Consider the following 24,598-nt stretch of genomic DNA (forward strand, 5'->3'; position numbering starts at 1 on the left):
TCAATCAAAAATTTAGGGACATCTTTGGCTCTTTATGTTTAGAAATTTGCTTTTACAATTCCAATCAACTATGAAATAGTTCTTTTATCTAGTCAAACATCCCCACAGGTAAGGCATTACTTCCTGAGTTAAATATTTAACAGAGGAAACATTTGCACTTACCTCGTTTATGTTGTATTTAGATCCCGGACGAGCCCCCAAACTGTTGTGGAATTTTTGGTGAATCAGAGCCAAAGATGACGAGTCAAGGTGTTGACGCTGCACAAGGAGGATTTATTGAGGATTGCAGAGGAAGCACACACAAATCAGCTGATTGAGAGCAAGGCTGTTGCTCCGGAGATAATCCAACCCGACTCTGGCATGACTTCCGGCCATCCCAGGTCATATAGCTAGATCTCACGAGACTAGCAGACGCTGTTTCCAAGTGACTTCAGACAAAACAGAGCGGCCTTCACACTGTGTTCCTGAGAACTTTGAAAACAAAGCATTATTCCACATCAGCAGTGGCATGCCTCTCTTCTTTTCTGTGAAGCATGTTGTGAGCTATTATTTATCAGAAAATGTTCACTTCAAACAGAAGAGAAATGTTTGAAAGAAATGTATGCTTTATAGAGTCATCTTGTCATCTTTGAGTGTCTTTGGGTCTTTCTGCCGTATCTCCAAGAGGCTGGGTGGCGTGTCCTCTTAGGGTTTTCAGAATACGGTCAAGTCATCGGAACACAACATTGAGAGAGGTCAGAGGTGGGCTTTGAAGCTCAACTCGAACTTCAAATGCGTCCCGCCGTTGGGTGAAGCGAAGTGATCATTAGCTTACAGACTGTTAACTTATCCTCAGTTCATCCAAACGGGAAAACAATCTCAATTAAATCCACACATCATGAAAGCAAGCAGTTCTACGCTTGGCAAAATCAGTCTATGCTAAAGCCCAGATAGTTCCCACGTTCCATTGTCTTTGGAGGAAGAGCCGCTCGGTGCTGGCCAGCTGCTCGGGGCTGCCAGGTGGTGCTCTCTGTCTCCTGTTAGCAGGTCCCTGCTAACGTTGACTGTTGCTGTGCGGCGGTAGAAGGTGGAGGTGTTGGAAAACCGTTCCTGCCGCGGTTCTTCCGCGGTGTCCTTGTCATGGGCTGGAGGAGTGGATCCTGGGCCTGGGTGGCAGTTAGACGCTGGGGCTGACTGGTGCTTGGCTTGGTCGGTCAGTCTGCCATGTGCTTATGGCTGGAGGCCGGACATCCTGCTTCAGGCTGAAGGAACTGGTCGCTTGGCCTGTGGATGTCTCAAAGAACAGTTTGTGAGAGTAGAGGCGGTGCTCCTCTGGCCTGTTCTTGCGGTCCTTGGTGGGAAAGCCTGGATGCTGGATGCCAGGGTCCTCTCTGGTAGGCCCTGGTCTGAGGGCCTACCCTTAATTTGTTAGCCGTTAGCAGTGCTGACCCCCCCGCTGTGTGCGTGCACACACAGCAGTCATGGCAAATGAACAGCTTCTGGGTGATACCCCTGATCCCCAACAACTGTGAAGATGTTGGGGATGCTCTGCATGCTGTATGTAATCATATAAACACGTTTCTGCTTTAAATCCCCAAAATATGCTCATAGTTTTACGCTGTGTGTTCTTCTCTTTGCTGTTTGTGGTTGACTGTATAGACCATCTTCACCTGCATCCAGCACTGCTTCACTGAGGAGTGACTGGTCTAAAGACAGACCTTTGAACTTTGGAAATGATCAGTCAAGGTAAGACAGTGAAGAGTGAGATGTTCTAGCTCTGATGAAGAGAAACAATGTAATGCCTATTCAATGTATGTTTGAATGTACATACATAAAATCATTATCATAAAGGAAAATATTCTCTACTTTTCACTTTAACTTTGCAGACCACTCTCACCTGCATACAGTGACCACACAGCAAGAAGTGACTGGTCCGAAGAAGAACCTCCAGATTTAGGAAATGACGAGCTGAGGTAAGACACTGAAGAGGAGTTTGCAGTGGGAGCTGGTTCCACATGACAGGAGCTTGATGGCTGAAAGCTTGGCCTCCTGTTCTACTTTTAGAGAACCGAGGAACCTCCAGCAGGCCAACACTCTGAGAACGACGCATTCTCCTGGGGCAATGTAGGACTAACAGGTCGTTAAGAGATGATTGGGCCTTGTTGTTCAGAGCTTTACAGGTTAAAATGAAGAGGATGATTTTAAATTGTATTCTCAATTTAACAGGAAGCCAGTGAAGAGAAGCTCATATTGCGCTGATGTGATCTCTCCTGCTGGTTCTTGTCAGAACTCTTGCTGCAACGTTTTGAATCAGTTGGAGACTCTTTAGGCAGTTGTTGGGGCCCCCTGGTCACGGAATGACTGTAGTCTACTCTGGACGTAACAAATGCATGGACTAATTTCTCAGCATCGCTTTGAGTCAACATGTTCCTAATTTTAGAAATATTATGCAGTTGAAAGAAGGAGACCCTGCAGACCTGTTTGATGTGGGAGTTAGGATAAGTCCTGGTATTGTAGTCTCTGTAGTAGGATGTTATGTTCAACAGTATTGAATGCGGCCCTGAGATCTGAGAGGACCAGAACAGACACCAGTCCTCTATCTGAGGCTGTGAGAAGATCATGAGTGACTTCTGCCTGAGCTGTCTCTGTGCTGTGATGAGCTCTGAAACCTGACTGAAAAGACTCAAATAGGTCATTATTATATAAATGGTCACAAAGCTGACTTGCAACAGCTTTCGCTCGGATTTTAGAAATAAAGGGAAGTTTGGATATTGGCCTGTAACTTGGATCACCTGGATCAAGGGTGGGCTTTTTGAGGAGAGGCTTAATAACAAAAACCTTAAAGGCCTGTGGAACGTAGCCTGTTACTAAAGATAGGTTGATGTGATCTAATATTGATGTACTGATCAGTGGGAAAATGACTTTTAACTGTTTAGTTGGGATTGGATCCAATGTACAAGTTGTAGGTTTAGATGAGGCCACAATTCAGGAGAATTCAGAGAGTTCTACAGGATGGTTGCTGGCTAGTTGTGAGTCAGGTTCTACTGACAGATCTGAGGATGTGGTTGATGGGTCTGTGACCACTTTGGGGAGAATGCTTTCAATTTTATCTCTAGTAGTTATAATTTTGTCTTCAAAAAAAGTTCACAAAACCATGACTGCTTAAGGTTAAAGTGATCTGAGGTTGGACACAGCTGTGATGTTTTGTCAGTCTGGCTGTAGTATTTGAAAGAAAGCTTGGTTGTTCTGGGTGGCAGTCAGATGCTGAGGTTGACTGGTGCTTGGCTTGGTCGGTCAGTCTGCCATGCGCTTAATCCTGGAGGCCGGCGATCCTGCTTCAATCTGAAGGAACTGGTCGCTTGGCCTGTGGATGTCTCAAAGAACAGTTTGTGAGAGTAGAGGCGGTGCTCCTCTGGCCTGTTCTTGCGGTCCTTGGTGGGAAAGCCTGGATGCTGGATGCCAGGGTCCTCTCTGGTTAGGCCCTGGTCTGAGGGCCTACCCTTAATTTGTTAGCCGTTAGCAGTGCTGACCCCCCCGCTGTGTGCGTGCACACACAGCAGTCATGGCAAATGAACAGCTTCTGGGTGATACCCCTGATCCCCAACAACTGTGAAGATGTTGGGGATGCTCTGCATGCTGTATCTAATCATATAAACACGTTTCTGCTTTAAATCCCCAAAATATGCTCATAGTTTTACGCTGTGTGTTCTTCTCTTTGCTGTTTGTGGTTGACTGTATAGACCATCTTCACCTGCATTCAGCACTGCTTCACTGAGGAGTGACTGGTCTAAAGACAGACCTTTGAACTTTGGAAATGATCAGTCAAGGTAAGACAGTGAAGAGCGAGATGTTCTAGCTCTGATGAAGAGAAACAATGTAATGCCTATTCAATGTATGTTTGAATGTACATACATAAAATCATTATCATAAAGGAAAATATTCTCTACTTTTCACTTTAACTTTGCAGACCACTCTCACCTGCATACAGTGACCACACAGCAAGAAGTGACCGGTCCGAAGAAGAACCTCCAGATTTAGGAAATGACGAGCTGAGGTAAGACACTGAAGAGGAGTTTGCAGTGGGAGCTGGTTCCACATGACAGGAGCTTGATGGCTGAAAGCTTGGCCTCCTGTTCTACTTTAAGAGAACCGAGGAACCTCCAGCAGGCCAACACTCTGAGAACGACGCATTCTCCTGGGGCAATGTAGGACTAACAGGTCGTTAAGAGATGATGGGGCCTTGTTGTTCAGAGCTTTACAGGTTAAAATGAAAAGGATGATTTTAAATTGTATTCTCAATTTAACAGGAAGCCAGTGAAGAGAAGCTCATATTGCGCTGATGTGATCTCTCCTGCTGGTTCTTGTCAGAACTCTTGCTGCAACGTTTTGAATCAGTTGGAGACTCTTTAGGCAGTTGTTGGGGCAACCTGGTCACGGAATGACTGCAGTCTACTCTGGACGTAACAAATGCATGGACTAATTTCTCAGCATCGCTTTGAGTCAACATGTTCCTAATTTTAGAAATATTATGCAGTTGAAAGAAGGAGACCCTGCAGACCTGTTTGATGTGGGAGTTAGGATAAGTCCTGGTATTGTAGTCTCGGTAGTAGGATGTTATGTTCAACAGTATTGAATGCGGCACTGAGATCTGAGAGGACCAGAACAGACACCAGTCCTCTATCTGAGGCTGTGAGAAGATCATGAGTGACTTCTGCCAGAGCTGTCTCTGTGCTGTGATGAGCTCTGAAACCTGACTGAAAAGACTCAAATAGGTCATTATTATATAAATGGTCACAAAGCTGACTTGCAACAGCTTTCGCTCGGATTTTAGAAATAAAGGGAAGTTTGGATATTGGCCTGTAACTTGGATCACCTGGATCAAGGGTGGGCTTTTTGAGGAGAGGCTTAATAACAAAAACCTTAAAGGCCTGTGGAACGTAGCCTGTTACTAAAGATAGGTTGATGTGATCTAATATTGATGTACTGATCAGTGGGAAAATGTCTTTTAACTGTTTAGTTGGGATTGGATCCAATGTACAAGTTGTAGGTTTAGATGAGGCCACAATTCAGGAGAACTCAGAGAGTTCTACAGGATGGTTGCTGGCTAGTTGTGAGTCAGGTTCTACTGACAGATCTGAGGATGTGGTTGATGGGTCTGTGACCACTTTGGGGAGAGTGCTTTCAATTTTATCTCTAGTAGTTATAATTTTGTCTTCAAAAAAAGTTCACAAAACCATGACTGCTTAAGGTTAAAGTGATCTGAGGTTGGACACAGCTGTGATGTTTTGTCAGTCTGGCTGTAGTATTTGAAAGAAAGCTTGGTTGTTCTGGGTGGCAGTCAGATGCTGAGGTTGACTGGTGCTTGGCTTGGTCGGTCAGTCTGCCATGCGCTTAATCCTGGAGGCCGGCGATCCTGCTTCAATCTGAAGGAACTGGTCGCTTGGCCTGTGGATGTCTCAAAGAACAGTTTGTGAGAGTAGAGGCGGTGCTCCTCTGGCCTGTTCTTGCGGTCCTTGGTGGGAAAGCCTGGATGCTGGATGCCAGGGTCCTCTCTGGTTAGGCCCTGGTCTGAGGGCCTACCCTTAATTTGTTAGCCGTTAGCAGTGCTGACCCCCCCGCTGTGTGCGTGCACACACAGCAGTCATGGCAAATGAACAGCTTCTGGGTGATACCCCTGATCCCCAACAACTGTGAAGATGTAGGGGATGCTCTGCATGCTGTATCTAATCATATAAACACGTTTCTGCTTTAAATCCCCAAAATATGCTCATAGTTTTACGCTGTGTGTTCTTCTCTTTGCTGTTTGTGGTTGACTGTATAGACCATCTTCACCTGCATTCAGCACTGCTTCACTGAGGAGTGACTGGTCTAAAGACAGACCTTTGAACTTTGGAAATGATCAGTCAAGGTAAGACAGTGAAGAGCGAGATGTTCTAGCTCTGATGAAGAGAAACAATGTAATGCCTATTCAATGTATGTTTGAATGTACATACATAAAATCATTATCATAAAGGAAAATATTCTCTACTTTTCACTTTAACTTTGCAGACCACTCTCACCTGCATACAGTGACCACACAGCAAGAAGTGACCGGTCCGAAGAAGAACCTCCAGATTTAGGAAATGACGAGCTGAGGTAAGACACTGAAGAGGAGTTTGCAGTGGGAGCTGGTTGCACATGACAGGAGCTTGATGGCTGAAAGCTTGGCCTCCTGTTCTACTTTTAGAGAACCGAGGAACCTCCAGCAGGCCAACACTCTGAGAACGACGCATTCTCCTGGGGCAATGTAGGACTAACAGGTCGTTAAGAGATGATGGGGCCTTGTTGTTCAGAGCTTTATAGGTTAAAATGAAGAGGATGATTTTAAATTGTATTCTCAATTTAACAGGAAGCCAGTGAAGAGAAGCTCATATTGCGCTGATGTGATCTCTCCTGCTGGTTCTTGTCAGAACTCTTGCTGCAACGTTTTGAATCAGTTGGAGACTCTTTAGGCAGTTGTTGGGGCCCCCTGGTCACGGAATGACTGCAGTCTACTCTGGACGTAACAAATGCATGGACTAATTTCTCAGCATCGCTTTGAGTCAGCATGTTCCTAATTTTAGAAATATTATGCAGTTGAAAGAAGGAGACCCTGCAGACCTGTTTGATGTGGGAGTTAGGATAAGTCCTGGTATTGTAGTCTCGGTAGTAGGATGTTATGTTCAACAGTATTGAATGCGGCACTGAGATCTGAGAGGACCAGAACAGACACCAGTCCTCTATCTGAGGCTGTGAGAAGATCATGAGTGACTTCTGCCAGAGCTGTCTCTGTGCTGTGATGAGCTCTGAAACCTGACTGAAAAGACTCAAATAGGTCATTATTATATAAATGGTCACAAAGCTGACTTGCAACAGCTTTCGCTCGGATTTTAGAAATAAAGGGAAGTTTGGATATTGGCCTGTAACTTGGATCACCTGGATCAAGGGTGGGCTTTTTGAGGAGAGGCTTAATAACAAAAACCTTAAAGGCCTGTGGAACATAGCCTGTTACTAAAGATAGGTTGATGTGATCTAATATTGATGTACTGATCAGTGGGAAAATGTCTTTAAACTGTTTAGTTGGGAGTGGATCCAATGTACAAGTTGTAGGTTTAGATGAGGCCACAATTCAGGAGAATTCAGAGAGTTCTACAGGATGGTTGCTGGCTAGTTGTGAGTCAGGTTCTACTGACAGATCTGAGGATGTGGTTGATGGGTCTGTGACCACTTTGGGGAGAGTGCTTTCAATTTTATCTCTAGTAGTTATAATTTTGTCTTCAAAAAAAGTTCACAAAACCATGACTGCTTAAGGTTAAAGTGATCTGAGGTTGGACACAGCTGTGATGTTTTGTCAGTCTGGCTGTAGTATTAGAAAGAAAGCTTGGTTGTTCTGGGTGGCAGTCAGATGCTGAGGTTGACTGGTGCTTGGCTTGGTCGGTCAGTCTGCCATGCGCTTAATCCTGGAGGCCGGCGATCCTGCTTCAATCTGAAGGAACTGGTCGCTTGGCCTGTGGATGTCTCAAAGAACAGTTTGTGAGAGTAGAGGCGGTGCTCCTCTGGCCTGTTCTTGCGGTCCTTGGTGGGAAAGCCTGGATGCTGGATGCCAGGGTCCTCTCTGGTTAGGCCCTGGTCTGAGGGCCTACCCTTAATTTGTTAGCCGTTAGCAGTGCTGACCCCCCCCCACTGTGTGCGTGCACACACAGCAGTCATGGCAAATGAACAGCTTCTGGGTGATACCCCTGATCCCCAACAACTGTGAAGATGTTGGGGATGCTCTGCATGCTGTATCTAATCATATAAACACGTTTCTGCTTTAAATCCCCAAAATATGCTCATAGTTTTACGCTGTGTGTTCTTCTCTTTGCTGTTTGTGGTTGACTGTATAGACCATCTTCATCTGCATTCAGCACTGCTTCACTGAGGAGTGACTGGTCTAAAGACAGACCTTTGAACTTTGGAAATGATCAGTCAAGGTAAGACAGTGAAGAGTGAGATGTTCTAGCTCTGATGAAGGGAAACAATGTAATGCCTATTCAATGTATGTTTGAATGTACATACATAAAATCATGATCATAAAGGAAAATATTCACTACTTTTCACTTTAACTTTGCAGACCACTCTCACCTGCATACAGTGACCACACAGCAAGAAGTGACTGGTCCGAAGAAGAACCTCCAGATTTGGGAAATGAAGAGCTGAGGTAAGACACTGAAGAGGAGTTTGCAGTGGGAGCTGGTTGCACATGACAGGAGCTTGATGGCTGAAAGCTTGGCCTCCTGTTCTACTTTAAGAGAACCGAGGAACCTCCAGCAGGCCAACACTCTGAGAACGAAGCGTTCTCCTGGGGCAATGTAGGACTAACAGGTCGTTAAGAGATGATGGGGCCTGGTTGTTCAGAGCTTTCTCGGTTAAAATTAAGAGGAGGATTTTAAATTGTATTCTCAATTTAACAGGAAGCCAGTGAAGAGAAGCTCATATTGCGCTGATGTGATCTCTCCTGCTGGTTCTTGTCAGAACTCTTGCTGCAACGTTTTGAATCAGTTGGAGACTCTTTAGGCAGTTGTTGGGGCCCCCTGGTCACGGAATGACTGCAGTCTACTCTGGACGTAACAAATGCATGGACTAATTTCTCAGCATCGCTTTGAGTCAACATGTTCCTAATTTTAGAAATATTATGCAGTTGAAAGAAGGAGACCCTGCAGACCTGTTTAATGTGGGAGTTAGGATAAGTCCTGGTATTGTAGTCTCGGTAGTAGGATGTTATGTTCAACCAGTGGTGGGCGCAGTCCGCTAATTAGCGAAGCTAACATTTTCGTTCGTGGATTAGCTGTTCTGCTAACTGTGAAAAACATTTGCGGACTAATTAGCTTCCGCTAAATTTACACATTAGCGAATCTGGTTTCCGAGGGTACTTGAACGCTTCTCGTACGAGTTTCCTACTGTGCAAAGTAATGAAGTCTCTTCTCTGCCGCTAAAAAACGCCGAAAATTGTTTCGAAAACACATGGATTTTGTAATGTATATAACTCCCGATCCGTATGTCCGATTGAATTGATTCCAAAACTGTTAGAAAGCCCCGGAACTCAAGATTATGGGGGTATTGAAATGACTCACGTACGTGCTTGCGTCATGGTGCGATGTCAACAAATATTCCCGTATGCGCTCTCGGTGCTCGGGGCTCAGAGCGCTGAGAGCTCGGAGCAGAGCGGGCGCGCTGCAGAGCGCCAGCTGCTCCCCGCGCCTAAGAACCGTCAGGTAGGTTAACAGGGGCGCCGATCCGAAACTCGGTGTGCGGCACTGCCGCTTCCACGCGTGGCGCGTCCTCTGTGAACCAGGCGTTAGCAGTTAGCGGTTATTGTTAGCTTCAGCTAAATCTTTTAGCAGTTTATCGGTTTAGCGCAAGGTGGTAATAGTTTTGGATTTTTCATTTTAGTTTAGTTTTAGTTAGTTTTGACTTTTTTTCCCCAATTTAGTTAGTTTTAGTTAGTTTTTAGAGCATTTTTTTTTAGTTTTCATTAGTTCTTATTTTTGAGAAAGCATTTCGTTTTAGTTTTTATTAGTTTTACTTTTTTCCTATTTTTCAGGTGCAGGATTTTAAAAAAGGTCAGTGTAAGTATTCTGTAATAAAAACTCAATAGTACCATTTTAAAATATATATTCATTCAGTTCCTGATAGGGCTGTCGCGTTAAACCAGTATTGACGATAATCGTGGTATTAAAAAAATTAAATTTAAATATCGTGTTCAAAATGCGCACATGATAATATCGTATAGAGGATCTAGTGCCACTTGAAACGTGTTGAAGTGTATTTTCAAAATCCGCTCCTGTTCTTCCGCCCTGCTTCGTCTCCCTCCTGCAGCCCCCCATCCTCTCCCCCTCCCCTCACATGTAAACACAGCAGAGCAGCGGTAGCCGCACGGCTCCTAGCTAGCGTGGCTCCCAGTTAGCGAGCGTCACGAGTGAACTAAACATGTCGACAACGACAGCGAGACGCTCTATCCTAACCCAAAGAAAGTGTGTTTAGCAACACTGACTGTACGCTGATGCAAGCCGGGTAGTAGTGGGGCCCCATTAGGTAGGTTCCAGACGTGTCATTGTAATGTGTCCGGGGGGTTTCAAGTTGTGTTGCTGATATCCGCCGTCTTCTCCGCCGGCCCCCTTCTAGCAACTCACCGGGGAGTACTCGCAAAAGGGCCCCATGCGGGGGATTTTCGACACGTTGTCGTTGCAGCGTCTAGTGTAGCGCCTTAAATTTGTCATTGAAATTGACTGATGTCAGCCGTTCCTCAGGACCCCCTTCAGCTCGGGGCCCTAGCCAGTAGCGGCTCCTCTGGCTGGAGAGAAGCAGCTGCTGCTCATTCCGCCTCGGATTTAAACAAACAAACAAAAATTCTCGGCAGTGTGTATGGAGTGAAATTAATGCCAAAACCTCTCCAACACAAAAAACGTGTTTTATTCACAGCCGATGATTCACACACAAACACAGTGTGTTTTGCAAAAGCAAAATGTCATTCACAACTAATGCACTTAGGTTTGTCCATCAAAAAAACGTTCCACAAATTAAAAAATATATATATATATATGCACTTACATTAAAATATTCTTTAAGTGCAAAATACAATCTTTCAAGATTAATTTTTTTTTTTCCGAGTACAAAAAACAATTCTGCGGGTTGGAGAAAAAATTCCGCGGGTTGGAGAAACTTTTCTGCGGGTTGGAGAAACTATTGGCTCCACAGCGTCACGTGACTTTTGGCAGTGATTTTGCACCTTCCTGATTCGCATCCGCAGGACTTAGGATTTATTCACAACTGCCAGTGTTGTGTAATTTGCATGCCACAACAGGAGGTGGCGCTGTGCGCGTTCACGTTTACAGTGTTTACAGTAAATGATCATGTACTGTGCTGCAACAAGACAGAATTAAATACAAGTAGAAATGGACCAAAACAGAAAGGCGATGGACTGTATGGAGACAAGCTGGACCCGGTTCAGACCCGGTTGGGCTCACTTACCGTTCCTGTTGTGGAAAAGGCAGCCTGGAAGTGAAATGTCCATCAAAGCATCGCAGCAGCACGGCGCTACAGGTTGTCAGGGCACAAACTTTTGTCTGGATTCAGTGATGGCAATTTGTCTTGAAGAAGACAGTAGTACTCAGAGGTGGGACCAAGTCCTTGTTTTGCAAGTCAAAGTCGAGTCTCAAGTCTTTGCACTCGAGTCCCGAGTCAAGTCCCGAGTCCTGACAGTCAAGTCCTGAGTCGAGTCCCAAGTCAAGACAGTCGAGTCCCGAGTCGAGTCCAAGTCCTAAACTTTTTTCCTCGAGTCCTAAACAAGTCATTAAAAAAAAAAAAAAAAAAAAAAAAAAACTGGGGAGGCACTGTTAAGGAAATTTTGAACTGAGATCTCGATACTCTTTTTGAGAAGCGAGCTTGTAGATTGGGTATTTTCACCATATCTGTCAAACACAACATAAAGGTGCTGTGCTCCACCTGCCCCCAATGACCAGTCACCACTGCTTTTGAGAAGTGCTTGAGATGATGACTATAACTGATTTTACTTTTGGTGTGGCTGCCTTGAAGCCCTCTGAGGCAACTGTTGTTGTGATACTGGGCTATACAAAAATAAAGTGATTGATTGATTGAGATGCTTAGAGAATTATTTCACATTGTAGGTGATTGTCATGTTTTTAATAAAATCCTCTGGCCTCAAACTTTTATGTGAGTTACAAACCCAACAATGCTGAACTTCATGTTGAAATCAGCTACATGTCAGATACATAAGCTACTTGTCAAGAGGATTTACAGCTCAGGGACAGCACAGAAACAAACCACTTAACTATATTCATCACAAATAGGAATAAGGTCAAAGCATTTCCAGAATAAAAGAATAAACCTCGGGAGGACAGTTGGAGTTACATTAGAACACAGGCTGTTACCAGAACATTATATCTGTGACTGGACGAATCTCGGCTTCAAGCCTAACTATGCATTTCCTCTCAAATCGAACATTTTACACAAAGCAACTCCAGGAGTAAATGGAAAAATTACAAAAACACAGTTAGGCAGTTCACAACAGAAACACCAATGATCAGTCTGCCTGATGACTCTTTGTCAACTTTGTCACAAAAACCTGGTGAATCAGCAGAGGAAGAACAACATGAAGCCTTATTGTCTGACCTTTGTTGCTGGGAGGCTGGAAAAATTTATTATCATCATTATTATTATTATTATTAGCTTTAATTATTGGAGCAAAACTCTGCCATGAGTGGATATTCCAGGTTATGGTATGACCTCTTCCTCTCCTGCTCTCTGGTGTTTCATGGAATTTTTAATTCTGCTGTGCTGTTCACTGCCTCCTGTACAACCTGCGTACGGCCAGTCACTCTGTTTCCTTCTTTCATTTATAAAATCTGAGGAAAGACCTAATCACAAATCAACATTTCAACATTTCAAAAAGAAAAGCAACCGACATCGGAGGAGGCAGTCTGTTAATCCAAAGAATCACCATCAGACGTCCTCAGATAGCTTTAGACTGATCAAGCTAATGTACCAGATCTACACATACTGACATGTCTCTGCCCTGGTAAAGATGCTCTGGACCCATTAAAGAAATATATTAAAATACTAACTGCACCATCGACACAAGAACAAACATTACTGAACATCCAAGGTGTGTCAGACACAGAGAACCATCAGTCTCAGGAGTGTTTTCCATTATTTTATTTGTCCAGGAGCAGAGTTCAACAGAAGTGAACAAAGCTGACAGAACTGGTGACTGAAGAGGTGACGTCTGCACAAAGAAAGAAAGAAAGAAAGAAACAATAAAATAATAGTCCGGTTATCTCCCAGGTTACAGGTTACTAGTTACAATGGAAGTGCAAAGTGTACTTATTTGATCAGGAGACCCTGGTTCTTGCTGGAGGTCCCAGTGGAGACCCTGGTCAGACCCTGGTCCGGCTCCTGCTGGTGGTTCAGTGTTCTCTTGTGAAGTGGAGAGCAGTCTCACGCCGGGAACGCACTGGACGCGGAAGCGTAGCGGAGGCGCTGGCGCTTGGCTGTTCGCACTGGAGGCGTATCTGCTGCCTGCGCTCTCCGCGCTGGTCACACAACGGCTGTACTCGGCTGGCTCCGTCAGCTCTCGGTTTTCACGTTTGTTCCCTGTTCCCTCTGTCTCGCTCTGCCAGTATGGATGTGTGTGTTTTGGTGACCTGTGGAGAGACTTTTTCTCCTCCTGTCCTCTTTTTTTCTGCATCACGTGAATGTCTGTCGCAGTGTGTGTGTGTGTGTGTGTGTGTGTGTGTGTGTGTGTGTGTGTGTGTGTGTGTGTGTGTGTGTGTGTTTGGGTGCATGCATGCGTATGTCTGTTTGTGTGTCCATCTGTCTTGTGATTAGACCCAAGTGACAAATTATAGACGGACGAGCAACACCGTCTGTAACTAATCGTTATTTAATTTGTTACATTTTGAAAATTGACCGGATTCTCTTGCCTTTTCTGTTTCCGACTTCCTGTCTGGTCCGATCTGCTTGATCCAGCTTGACATATGGCGCTCCCGGCGCTCGCGGCTCGCGTGAAAAATAGAACGAAGCGGAGCGGGCGCGCCCACCTGATGCGGTGTGGCTGCGCCACAGCACTCCGCCTTTTGACCAGACATGCGCTCAGCGCATGTGTGGGGTTATGTTTCCATGACTATCTCCATGTAAAAATGTTTGATCAGGCACTTTATATCGTTACAATTTACTCACCACTCACGCCAATAACTTCAGCTATTGTTGCCCGAGTGTTTTCCTTTCTGCTGGTGTCTTTATAAAAAAGATGACTGGTGGTGACCTGTAGGACTTCCAGTCCTCACAGCTGCAGTTCTGTTGGGGACAAAAGACAGTGTCTGAGTATGTTTAGCTCTGTTTTCTATGTTCAGTGTTAAATGTCCAGTGAGCTGTGAACCAAAAAAACAGTCTTCACTGAAGTGTGCACATTTAAACCTATCTTAAAATAAATTGTGTTTCCTTAATGAAATAAAGCATCTTTGATGCATTCTTCTTCATTACAGTTCAAAAATAAAAATATGAAATTCATCCCTATTCACATCTTTCAATAAAACTCGCATTTCCTTTTAATCAAAAGCAGCAGGTCCCCCGGGGACGAAAAGTATGTTGATGATGAACATTAGCTGAGACTAGAATGAGGCCAAACAGCCTCAAAATGTTGCTGTTAGCATGTTGACAGTAAAGTTCTTCAGGGCATATCCACATTTCAAAACAGACTACCGCCTCTTGCATAAAGTCTATAACCTGGGATAATCACAGGGTTAAACTAGCAACCAAGTTTTCAAACTCACCACAGGTGCTGCAGAAGACAGAGCTGCTCTGTGCGGAGCTTCCACTGGAACAGACGCACATTTAGAACAGCCGCACTTTTTTGTTTTGTTTTTTTTAAATCCTCGTGGACGTCTGTTTGCGTCTCTGATGCTTGCGGATGGTGCGTTCAGGAGCATCGGAATGTTATATACTACTGAAAATAACCGGGGTTAAAATGGCTACACGTGAAGGATTTGTGTGTAGTGGAGAAAAAAACACCCCTGGCAAAAGTCTCCCCCTAAACTGACGCCTATGCGCACATTCCAGGCGGGCAGTGTCCAGTTTATTAAAAACAATCGTGGCCGACCTGTTGTGTTGTTTGGAATGCGCCTGGAATGCGCGGGTGTCGAAAACGAGCGCTCCCGTCAATGCGGAAGTGAACGAACTCCGCCCGTTGCACGTGGTCTAGGCGACACGAAACAAGCGCTCCCGCTGCAGGCGCACCTCGCCACTGCGATCCCATGAAATGAAGCGATAAAAAATAAAAATGATTCATACATCGCACTTTTAAAATGACTATTATGACTTGACGTGACTCGTCGAGTCAAAGGGTTCGAGTCAAGTCCAAGTCTAGAGTCACTGAGCTTAGAGTCCAAGCAAGTCCAAGTCTTTTTTTGATTTTATCAAGTCGAGTCAAAAAGTCATAAAATCGTGACTCGAGTCCGAGTCGAGTCCGAGTCTCGAGTCCAAGTATCCCATCTCTGGTAGTACTACAGCCAGACAGACTCACATCTTTGTGACAGCTGCTAAGTTTTGTGACTTAGTTGTGTGGACGCCGGTGGACTGCAAGGTGCACAATGTTTTCCTTCATTTTATTTGCAGTGTTATTTGTTTATGCACAATCTAATCGTACTTTATACAGTTGCAGTGATATTTGTTTGCACAGACTTTTGCACCTTATTTGAACTGTAACTGTAACTTTAACAGTGTGTTGCACTACACAAGAAGGTTGGTAATAAACAGAAAAGACTTTGAAACCAGAAATGGTGACATTATTGCAGCATGGGTAAATGGCACAGTCTCACAGAGGATTTCCCATTAAAATGAAGTTTCATAAATAGCTACTGAGCTACAATATTTAATTTCACCATAGTCTTATTAACTTATTAAAGCAGAGGCTGGTTTTTGTCACCATATGAGCAGTAACAGCTGAGGAGATTTACCTGTCCTGACAGAATGAAATGTTCAGGATAAATATTAGAATTAAGCAGAGGAAGACTGTTAGCCATCAATTTTATTTACAGAAAAACAGAAGTTGGTCACATATAATCAAGATAAACAAAACAAGCGGTTCATCTCAGCACACATGGACTTAAAGGTGCTGTAGGCAGGATTCGGCATCTCCGCCATCTTGCTTAGGGTTACCTAAGCAAGATGGCGATTTGACCCATCTAAGATGGCGATTTGAAACCCAGCACAGCCAATCCTGTCCTGTTTTCTCTCACATCACGCCCTTATGCAAGTTAAGCCCCTCCCACAAGAACGTGCGACGAACGCCCCTCGACCAATCACAGTTAGAGCCTCATGGACTCTTCTGATTGGTCAAAGATACCTGGAGCTGTCAAGATTCCTTTTCAGCTCAGAACAGAGAGATGGAAACGCTGCGCCCTCGCGGTAGTGCAATTATGCTACACTCCTAAAGAATTATCAGTGGATACTCTAACATTTAATCCAAAGAAAACACAGAAAAATTAGCATTGACTAGCAAAATCCTGCCTACAGCAGCTTTAATTTCACCATTCATATGTTTACAATGGACACACTGCTCATTCTCCACCATGTCGTTCTGTTGTGGAGCTTGATACACATCAGGTGTGTGAGGTTCAGGTGTAGCAGCTGCAGTAACTGCCGTCACAGTCTCCCGTCTCCTTTTTCTCCGTTGGAATCTTTCCGCAGCTTTCACCTCCGTGTGTTGAGATGTGATGACAGGAGCGCAGTCTGGATGAGGTTCATTCACTTCATCAGCAGCTCTCCTGAAAAACACACTTGCCCATTATGACTTTTAACATGAGGTCAGTTACAATGTACTCTCAAAGTCAATCTCCTATGAGTGAGGACAATTATGATATAAATTCAACAGTAATCTATAAGGAAGTGGAGGAAAGAGTGTTTGCTTTGCCACTACTGCCCTGAGCTAGCGTGGCTAACGCTAGCAACCAGCTAACACCACGGACACCACAACATGGGTTAGCTCCGGTAGTGACAAAAATGACATGTACCCACGAAGATAATTTAATTTTTCATCAACAATGACCACAAACTCACCTGTTGGTTGCTCAGGGCGCGTTGTTCTGGGGCGACTGACTCACTCGGTTGTGGTCCTGGCTGGTTGTGGATGGTGCTATGCGTTAAACGGCATCAACAGCGCCACCTCCTGTTGTGGCATGCAAATTACACAACACTGGCAGTTGTGAATAAATCCTAAGTCCTGCGGATGCGGATCAGGAAGGTGCAAAATCAATGCCAAAAGTCATGTGACGCTGGGGAGCCAATAGTTTCTCCAACCCGCAGAAAAGTTTCTCCAACCCGCGGATTTTTTTCTCCAACCTGCAGATTTTTTTCTCCAACCCGCAGAATTGTTTTTTGTACTCAGAAAAAAAAATTAATCTTGAAAGATTTTATTTTGCACTTAAAGAATATTTTAATGTAAGTGCAGATATATATTTTTTAATTTGTGGAACGTTTTTTTGATGGACACACCTAAGTGCATTAGTTGTGAATGACATTTTGCTTTTGCAAAACACACTGAGTTTGTGTGTGAATCATTGCCTGTGAATAAAACACGTTTTTTGTGTTGGAGAGGTTTTGGCATTAATTTCACTCCATAAGTGTGGTGGTGGTATAGGATTTCGCCCCAACAGGGCCCGTGGGTTTTCATAACCCACCAACCCTACGTAAATTACGCCTCTGCTGTGGATCCTCTGTTAATCAGATGCGCGCGGCGCGTCTCTCCGCGTGCGCGTCCGATAATAATCCATTTTTTTATCAGATAAAAACATCCAGACCGCTCTCACTCGCGCTGAGGATATCCAATATGGCGACTGATCGGTTTCCGTTGCTTATTCATCATATTTCAACCAATCAAGTGGCTTATCCCTGCCTCCGATGGCTAACCAGCCAACCGCTGCCGAGACTGATGGACCCACGTCATCGGTCGTCATCACTCGTAATCAATGAATTCTGAGCCAATCACGTTGGTAGAAATGTTTGACTGACAGGGCTGGTAGCCAATGAGCTTGATGAATGGCTGGCTGGCCCGCTAGCGGGGTTTTGTGACTTCTCAGACATCTGCTGAGGGATGCACCTGCTGTCTGTCCCTGCTCCTCTCAGTCTGAGTGCCTTATCCCACACTGAAGCCTATCTGAAGTGATTTTTTGAGTTCTTTATGAGTTTTTGGAGTGAAAATAATGTAAAAACGGGCCAAAAACCAACATATACCATTGTACAGAGGGCATCCAGAGGTTCTACTTCGTAAGTGCTTAGCCCGCCTACGGGCTTCGCTAGTGGCACACCTCCAATCTCTGTCCAATCCACTGAGGCTATACAAAGCTCGACGCACCAATCCCCCGCACGCGATGGCGCAGCGCCACGCCCCATACCGAGGGTACATAACCTCGGATGGCGCTAAGCAAACCCTTCTTCTTTCTCAGCATCTCCATGAGACTTAGAAGCCTCTATTCTCCGGATCAAGATTCGACTAGAATGGATTCGCCGGCCCGGGACCAGTCGCCATCGGGCGTCGGGCCGTTCTTCTGCCGCTCCTGCCGCTCATCGTGCAGGACTGTCACGAGCTCTGCTTCCTCTGCCTTGGCTGGCAGCATCACCGCCAGCGGACCTCCTGCATGGCCTGCCTCGCGCTGCCGCTCGAAGTGAGCCAGCGGCGAGCAGCCTTCATGGGCGCAACCTCCCCGGCTCCTGCCAGTGAGGACAACGCCGAGGAGACCGCTGCCCCCGCCGCCGCCGCCTACGACTGGGCCGAGATCCGCGGCAGCGTCAGCAGCAGCAGCAGCAGCAGCAGCGTGTCTGTGTCACGGAGTTCGACTCTGTTCAACTCCGCCTCCACCGCATCCCGTCTCCCCCGCGAGCCTGTGGAGCACCTCGCGGGGCTCTTCACTTCAGCCGCCGAGCGCACCGGCCTCGCGCTGCCGCCGCAGCCTCCGGAGCGGATGCAGCGTGATTTTGCACTCGGGCTGGCAACCCGGTCACGGGCTCGGTCCCGGACTGCGATCCTGTGTCCCGCCGTGCCGTCGTTTCAAGCTCATGTGCAGCGGGACTGGGGTACGCCACTTGCCGCCAGGGGTACGGTGAAGGGCTACCGAGACTATTTTTGTGTGGAGGGCTGGCCACCGGTCTCCGGAGTGCCTGCCATTGAGGACTCCGTTCGGCTGTGCCTCCTCCCCCGATCCTCCGCCTGGCCCGGCGGAAAGCCCGTGCTGCCGTCCGAAAGGGACAGGCGCATGGCGAGCTTCCTGGATCGTGGCTACGCTAGCGGCAACCTGACGTTCGCCCTAGCCAATAACATGACCTTCCTCCTGGGCTCTGTGGACAAGATCTGCGACGAGAAGTCCCAGCTTTCCCCCGAAGACATTGTGGAAGTCCAAAATACGGCCGAAGTCCTGATGCGCATGTGCAGAGCCATCGCCGTCAGTGGAGGCCACGTCATGGCCAATGCACAGTTCGCCATGAGGCACCTGTGGCTTGGTCTGTCTTCTTTATCTGAGCGGGACCAGCGGGGCGTCCTGGGACTCCCCCTGTCCACCTCTTCTCTTTTTGGGCCCGATATACAGGTGATCATCGAGCGCCTGGAGGCAGCAGCACGAGGCTCGCAGCAGCTTGCCCCGCACCTCCAGCCCCGCCGTGAGCCGCCGCCGCAGCGCCGTCGCTCCGCGGACCAGCGGCGCCCCGCTCCTTGGAGCACCTCGGCACCTGGACAGACCGGACCGTCTTCCCGCCGATCCTCCCGGGGCGCCGATCAGCCCAGACGGTCCCGCGCTCCCGAGACACGGAGCGCCCCGTCCGCTCGACCCGCACCTGCCAGCAAACATGCAAATAAGGCCGTCAGGCCCGTTACATCTTCCAAAGAGCAGCAATCCCTCCTCTCCCCCGTGTTAGCATGATCGAAAAGTGCAAAACCCGGCTGGGCCCTTCTCCCTCCCTCCTCCCGCTCCATGATAAGGCGGCTGAGGATGGTGAGTGGAATGCGCACGGAACCGCCTCTTCACTGGCGCTTTCTTCGCGCTCTGGCCGCAATGCGGCTGCGGACGCGGGGCACAGCAGCGCGCTAGAGCCGCTAGCTTTCCCGCTGTGTGCGTCACGCAAGCGGTGCGCTGCTGATGTCTTTTCAGCGCCCCGCAAACGCTCCAGGCTGCACTCTCCACCGGCTTCGGCTCGAGTGAGCATTTCGAAGCGTCAGAGCGACGGCTCCGGCCTGGCCCGGATCCCCGCCGTGGGGTATCCCGGCCCCGGCCGCACCCATAGCGCTCTCAGCAGCGTTTGTCCGCCGACCGTGTTAGCATGACGAGGCGTCAGAGCGGTGGTGCCGTTACGCCCCGGGCTGCCGACATGCAGCGCCCCAGCCCCGGCGCCACTCATGCCGCTCCCAGCGGAGTTTCTCCGCCGTGAGTCCGGCGGACTCACGCCGGCCCGGGTGTCCGCCGTAAAGCGCCCCGATCCCGGCCTTAAGGCCTCAGTATACTCCCCTGTCGCCGCGTCGTAGCCCTACGACGGGCTACGTCTGGGCTTGACGTGCGCCTCCCGAACATCCCGCACATCCCCATACTGTTAGCAGTGTTAGCACTGTTAGCAGACGGGGCTACGGAAGCCGCATTGTTGTTGTGACTGCTAGCGGCTTGGCAGAGGAGGGTGTTCCCTTGACGCAGGAGCAAGATATGTTCAGTAGCGGCGTAGGGTTTCCGGCGTAGGAACGCCGTATACTGAGGCCTTTATTCGTGTTGCTCCCGGCAGCGCTCCCTCGGCTTCCCCGTGTGTTGTCACGGCGGAGCCTCGGAGCAGCGGAGCTCTGCCGTCCCGGGGTCCCGCTATTGAGCGTCCCGGCTCCGGCTTCAGCATCACGGCCAACGATCCGGAAGGCTCCAACATCAGCACCGAGGACAGCGACCCGGAAAACTCCGGGATCGCGCTGCCTCTGCTCGGGTTGTCCCCATCAAAGCGCCGGTCCGCGGCCACCTGGCGGCCGCCCGCTCTCATTCAGGGGACGCCTGCTCCACAGCCCTTTCGCCGGGGGCCCCCCGTCTCCCGAGGCCGGGAGGATGGGTGGGCCGTCCCCGCTGGCCGTGGTACAGCCACTCACGCTCCGGTTTCACACGTGGCGTGTTATGTTGGGACCGCTTTCTCCCTGGCTGTCCAGGACACTGAGAAACGGTTATGCCCTGCAGTTCGCCTCTCTTCAACGGCATCCTTCGTACGCGGCTCGCATGCCCTGCGGGGACGGCCGCTCTCGAGGCAGAAGTAGCCTCACTCCTCCGCCGGGGTGCGGTCACGGAGCTGAGTGCGACAGAGGCACACTCGGGTTTTTATTCCCCCGACTTCTTGGTCCCCAAGAAAAGTGGGGGTGTAAGACCCATTCTGGACCTGAGGGTCCTCAACACTCACATAGCCACCAGGAGGTTCCGCATGCTGACGGTCAAACACCTCCTGGAGAGCATTCGACCTGGGGACTGGATGACTTCGATCGACCTGACGGACGCCTACTTCCACATCCCCATTCTCAGAAGGCACAGAGCCTTCCTCCGCTTTGCCGTGGGGACCAGGTATTTTCAATACAACCGGCTGCCCTTCGGCTACTCTCTCGCCCCTCGAACCTTTACCAAGTGTGTCAAAGCAGCGTTGGAGCCCCTCCGTCGTCATGGTCTGAGGATCCTCACTTACATCGACGACTGGCTCATACTGGCGTCCTCTCATCAGGAGGCTGTGCTGCACACGACCCAGGTCCTGCACCACATCAAGCTCCTGGGGTTCATGGTGAACCGACACAAGAGCGCGCTCACCCCAGCTCAGAGCATGGCTTATCTGGGGTTGGAGCTGGACTCACTCTCTATGACTGCCCGCCTCTCCGAGGAGAGACGGACCTCCCTTCTCTCGACCCTGAGGTCTGCAGTGACCACACCCCTGGTCGGGGTTCGTCTGATCAGGACCGTCCTGGGTTTAATGGCCGCGGCCCACCCAGTGGTCCGGCTGGGCCTTCTACACATGCGCAGGCTGCAACGGTGGTTTGCACGCCTCCGCTGCGTGGGGAAGTGGGACGGATGCAAACGGTTCCCAATCCCGCCCCAAGCACGCCAGGATCTCCTTTATTGGATGGATCCTGCTCTCCTAATGCAAGGAGTTCCCCTGGGCTGCGTGTCGCATCACGTCGAAGTGTTCACCGATGCGTCTCTCGCGGGATTGGGAGGCACCCTAGACCACCACGCGGTGGGCGGTGCTTGGGATTTGACTCCCACTCACATCAATGTGCTGGAAATGACGGCGGTGCAGAGGGTCCTGCTGTTTACGGTGTTGCAGGGGCAGGAGTTCTGCCGCTTGCCGTTTTTGGGTTCGCTGCCGCTCCCCGTGTGTGGAACGTGGGCCAAGGGTCCCCCCTTTCACCGCCTGCCGCTGTGGTTTCCCGGCCGGCGTGTGTGTGTGTCGCTGTGGCGATGCTTTGTACGTCGTGGGCCGCACTACATCGCTAGGTGCCCGCCTCGTCCTTCGGGAGTTCTACGGCCGTTCTGGACGTACGGTTTGTTTACTTCCGTCTTACGCACCAATCCCGTCAGCAGGCCAGCTGGGAGTACATTCATCGACCTACGGCCTTCGCCTTGGTGAGTACCACTAGCGAAGCCCGTAGGCGGGCTAAGCACTTACGAAGTAGAATTAGTAGTTACTGGATGTAACTCCAGTTCTACGAGTAAGTGCGTGCCCGCCTACCTGCTGGCCCAGCTGTCTGCTTCCCTTGTTTTTGCTACGTCAGAAGAAGGGTTTGCTTAGCGCCATCCGAGGTTATGTACCCTCGGTGTGGGGCGTGGCGCTGCGCCATCGCGTGCGGGGGATTGGTGCGTCGAGCTTTGTATAGTCTCAGTGGATTGGACAGAGATTGGAGGTGTGCCACTAGCGAAGTCCGTAGGCGGGCACGCACTTACTCGTAGACCTGGAGTTACATCCAGTAACTACTAAGTATACAGAGGATGTCCAAAATTGACCCCGCCGAGGCATAGCAGTACAAATACATGTGTGAAACAGTCATTTCTTGTCGTACTGCTCTGACATTTTGACCTGAACTATGTAAGACCCCAGGCTTTAGGAAAATTGTGTTTTCAAGCTATTTCAGTGCTTCCACACTTATTTCCAGGTGTTTTATGAGGGAAAAAATTCAGGCGAGAATTAAATTCATTCTAATTCAGTGTTCTGCAACATAAATGAATCTGTGCCAGTAGCACCTAGAGTAATTCTGACTGCACTGGGTGAAAATACAGGTTGTCAGCTTTCAAATGAGACCCCAACCATGCATGTACTCCAAACAGCTCAAGAATAGCATTCAGTTTACTTTGGGTACGTCTTTAGTTGCACTTTTAGGCAAAAATGGCCCCGAGCTTAAAGGGTTAATGTGGGAGTTCGGATAAGTCCTGGTATTGTACTCTCTGTAGTAGGATGTTATGTTCAACAGTATTGAATGCGGCACTGAGATCTAAGAGGACCAGAACAGAGACCAGTCCTCTGTCTGAGGCTGTGAGAAGATCATGAGTGACTTCTGCCAGAGCTGTCTCTGTGCTGTGATGAGCTCTGAAACCTGACTGAAAAGACTCAAATAGGTCATTATTATATAAATGGTCACAAAGCTGACTTGCAACAGCTTTCGCTCGGATTTCAGAAATAAAGGGAAATTTGGATATTGGCCTGTAACTTGGATCACCTGGATCAAGGGTGGGCTTTTTGAGGAGAGGCTTAATAACATCAACCTTAAAGGCCTGTGGAACGTAGCCTGTTACTAAAGATAGGTTGATGTGATCTAATATTGATGTGCTGGTCAGTGGGAAAATGTCTTTTAACTGTTTAGTTGGGATTGGATCAAATGTACAAGTTGTAGGTTTAGATGAGGCCACAATTTAGGAGAACTCAGAGAGTTCTACAGGATGGTTGCTGGCTAGTTGTGAGTCAGATTCTACTGACAGATCTGAGGATGTGGTTGATGGGTCTGTGACCACTTTGGGGAGAATGCTTTCAATTTTATCTCTAGTAGTTATAATTTTGTCTTCAAAAAAAGTTCACAAAACCATGACTGCTTAAGGTTAAAGTGATCTGAGGTTGGACACAGCTGTGATGTTTTGTCAGTCTGGCTGTAGTATTTGAAAGAAAGCTTGGTTGTTCTGGTTTTCTTCTGTTTCGAAGAAATAGTAGGCAGTTTGAGACGTGATGACAAAATAACGGAAATACAGATATTCTTCGCATAGAGTTTATCAGATTGTCAATTGTGGCCTGTGGAATGTTGGTCCACTCCTCTTCCAAGGCTGTGCGAAGTGCCGGTGAGTATGCTGGCCATGCAAGAACTGCAACATTTTCAGCTTCCAAGAATTGTGTACAGATCCTTGCATCTTGGGGCTGTGCATTATCTTGCTGAAACATGAGGTGATGTGCGAAGAAGATGTGTTGCACTGCATGAGGCAAATGGTGGTCACACCAGATACTGACTGGTTCTGAGTCCCCAGACCCCCAAGAAAGCAGAAAAAAAAAATGCACGTTTCAGGGTGGCCTTTTATTGTGGACAGTCTGAGGCACACCTCTGAACTAATCATGGTGTCTGATGAGCATCTTGATGTGGCATACCTGTGAGGTGGGATGGATTATCTCAGCAAAGCAGAAGTGCTCACTATCACACGTTTAGACAGATTTGTGAACAATGTTGGAAAGAAATGGAAATATTGTTTATCTGGAATGAATTTTAGATCTTTGAGTCCATCTCATGGAAAATGGGAGCAGAAACATAAGTGTTGAGTTTATATTTTTGTTGAGTGTATTTACATTATCCCAAATAAAAGAATAGGTGACCTCTCTTTTTCTTTACTTTACAAAATACAAGGAAGAAAAAAGACGAAAGAGTATCTCAATTTTCTTATTATTTCAGTAAGATTTTGCAGCACAATTTATGTTTTTGCAGTCGGAGAAAAAAAAATTCAGCAATGGCATGCCTCTCTTCTTTTCTGTGAAGCATGTTGTGAGCTATTATTTATCAGAAAATGTTCACTTCAAACAGAAAAGA

General features: G+C 47.7%; 1 protein-coding gene across 11 annotated transcripts in view; it reads left to right on the forward strand.

Annotated features, from left to right (window-relative positions):
• The window catches only part of LOC115407882 (uncharacterized), a 90,033-nt gene that overhangs the window by 16,373 nt on the left and 49,062 nt on the right, over positions 1-24,598 (forward strand). For 7 of the 11 annotated variants that reach the window (XM_030118436.1, XM_030118447.1, XM_030118441.1 and 4 more), the window contains exons 3-10: positions 1,639-1,725; positions 1,866-1,952; positions 3,720-3,806; positions 3,947-4,033; positions 5,801-5,887; positions 6,028-6,114; positions 7,884-7,970; positions 8,111-8,197. In XM_030118436.1, coding sequence (XP_029974296.1) covers positions 1,639-1,725; positions 1,866-1,952; positions 3,720-3,806; positions 3,947-4,033; positions 5,801-5,887; positions 6,028-6,114; positions 7,884-7,970; positions 8,111-8,197 — 696 coding nt within the window. Of the gene's footprint in view, positions 1-1,638; positions 1,726-1,865; positions 1,953-3,719; positions 3,807-3,946; positions 4,034-5,800; positions 5,888-6,027; positions 6,115-6,243; positions 6,279-7,883; positions 7,971-8,110; positions 8,198-24,598 lie in introns of those variants that run through there. The other 4 variants (XM_030118442.1, XM_030118438.1, XM_030118444.1 and 1 more) reach the window with 4 other exon arrangements.

The sequence above is a fragment of the Salarias fasciatus genome, chromosome 20 (genome assembly GCF_902148845.1).
Source record: "Salarias fasciatus chromosome 20, fSalaFa1.1, whole genome shotgun sequence".
In the NCBI taxonomy this organism is placed as follows: Eukaryota; Metazoa; Chordata; class Actinopteri; order Blenniiformes; family Blenniidae; genus Salarias; species Salarias fasciatus.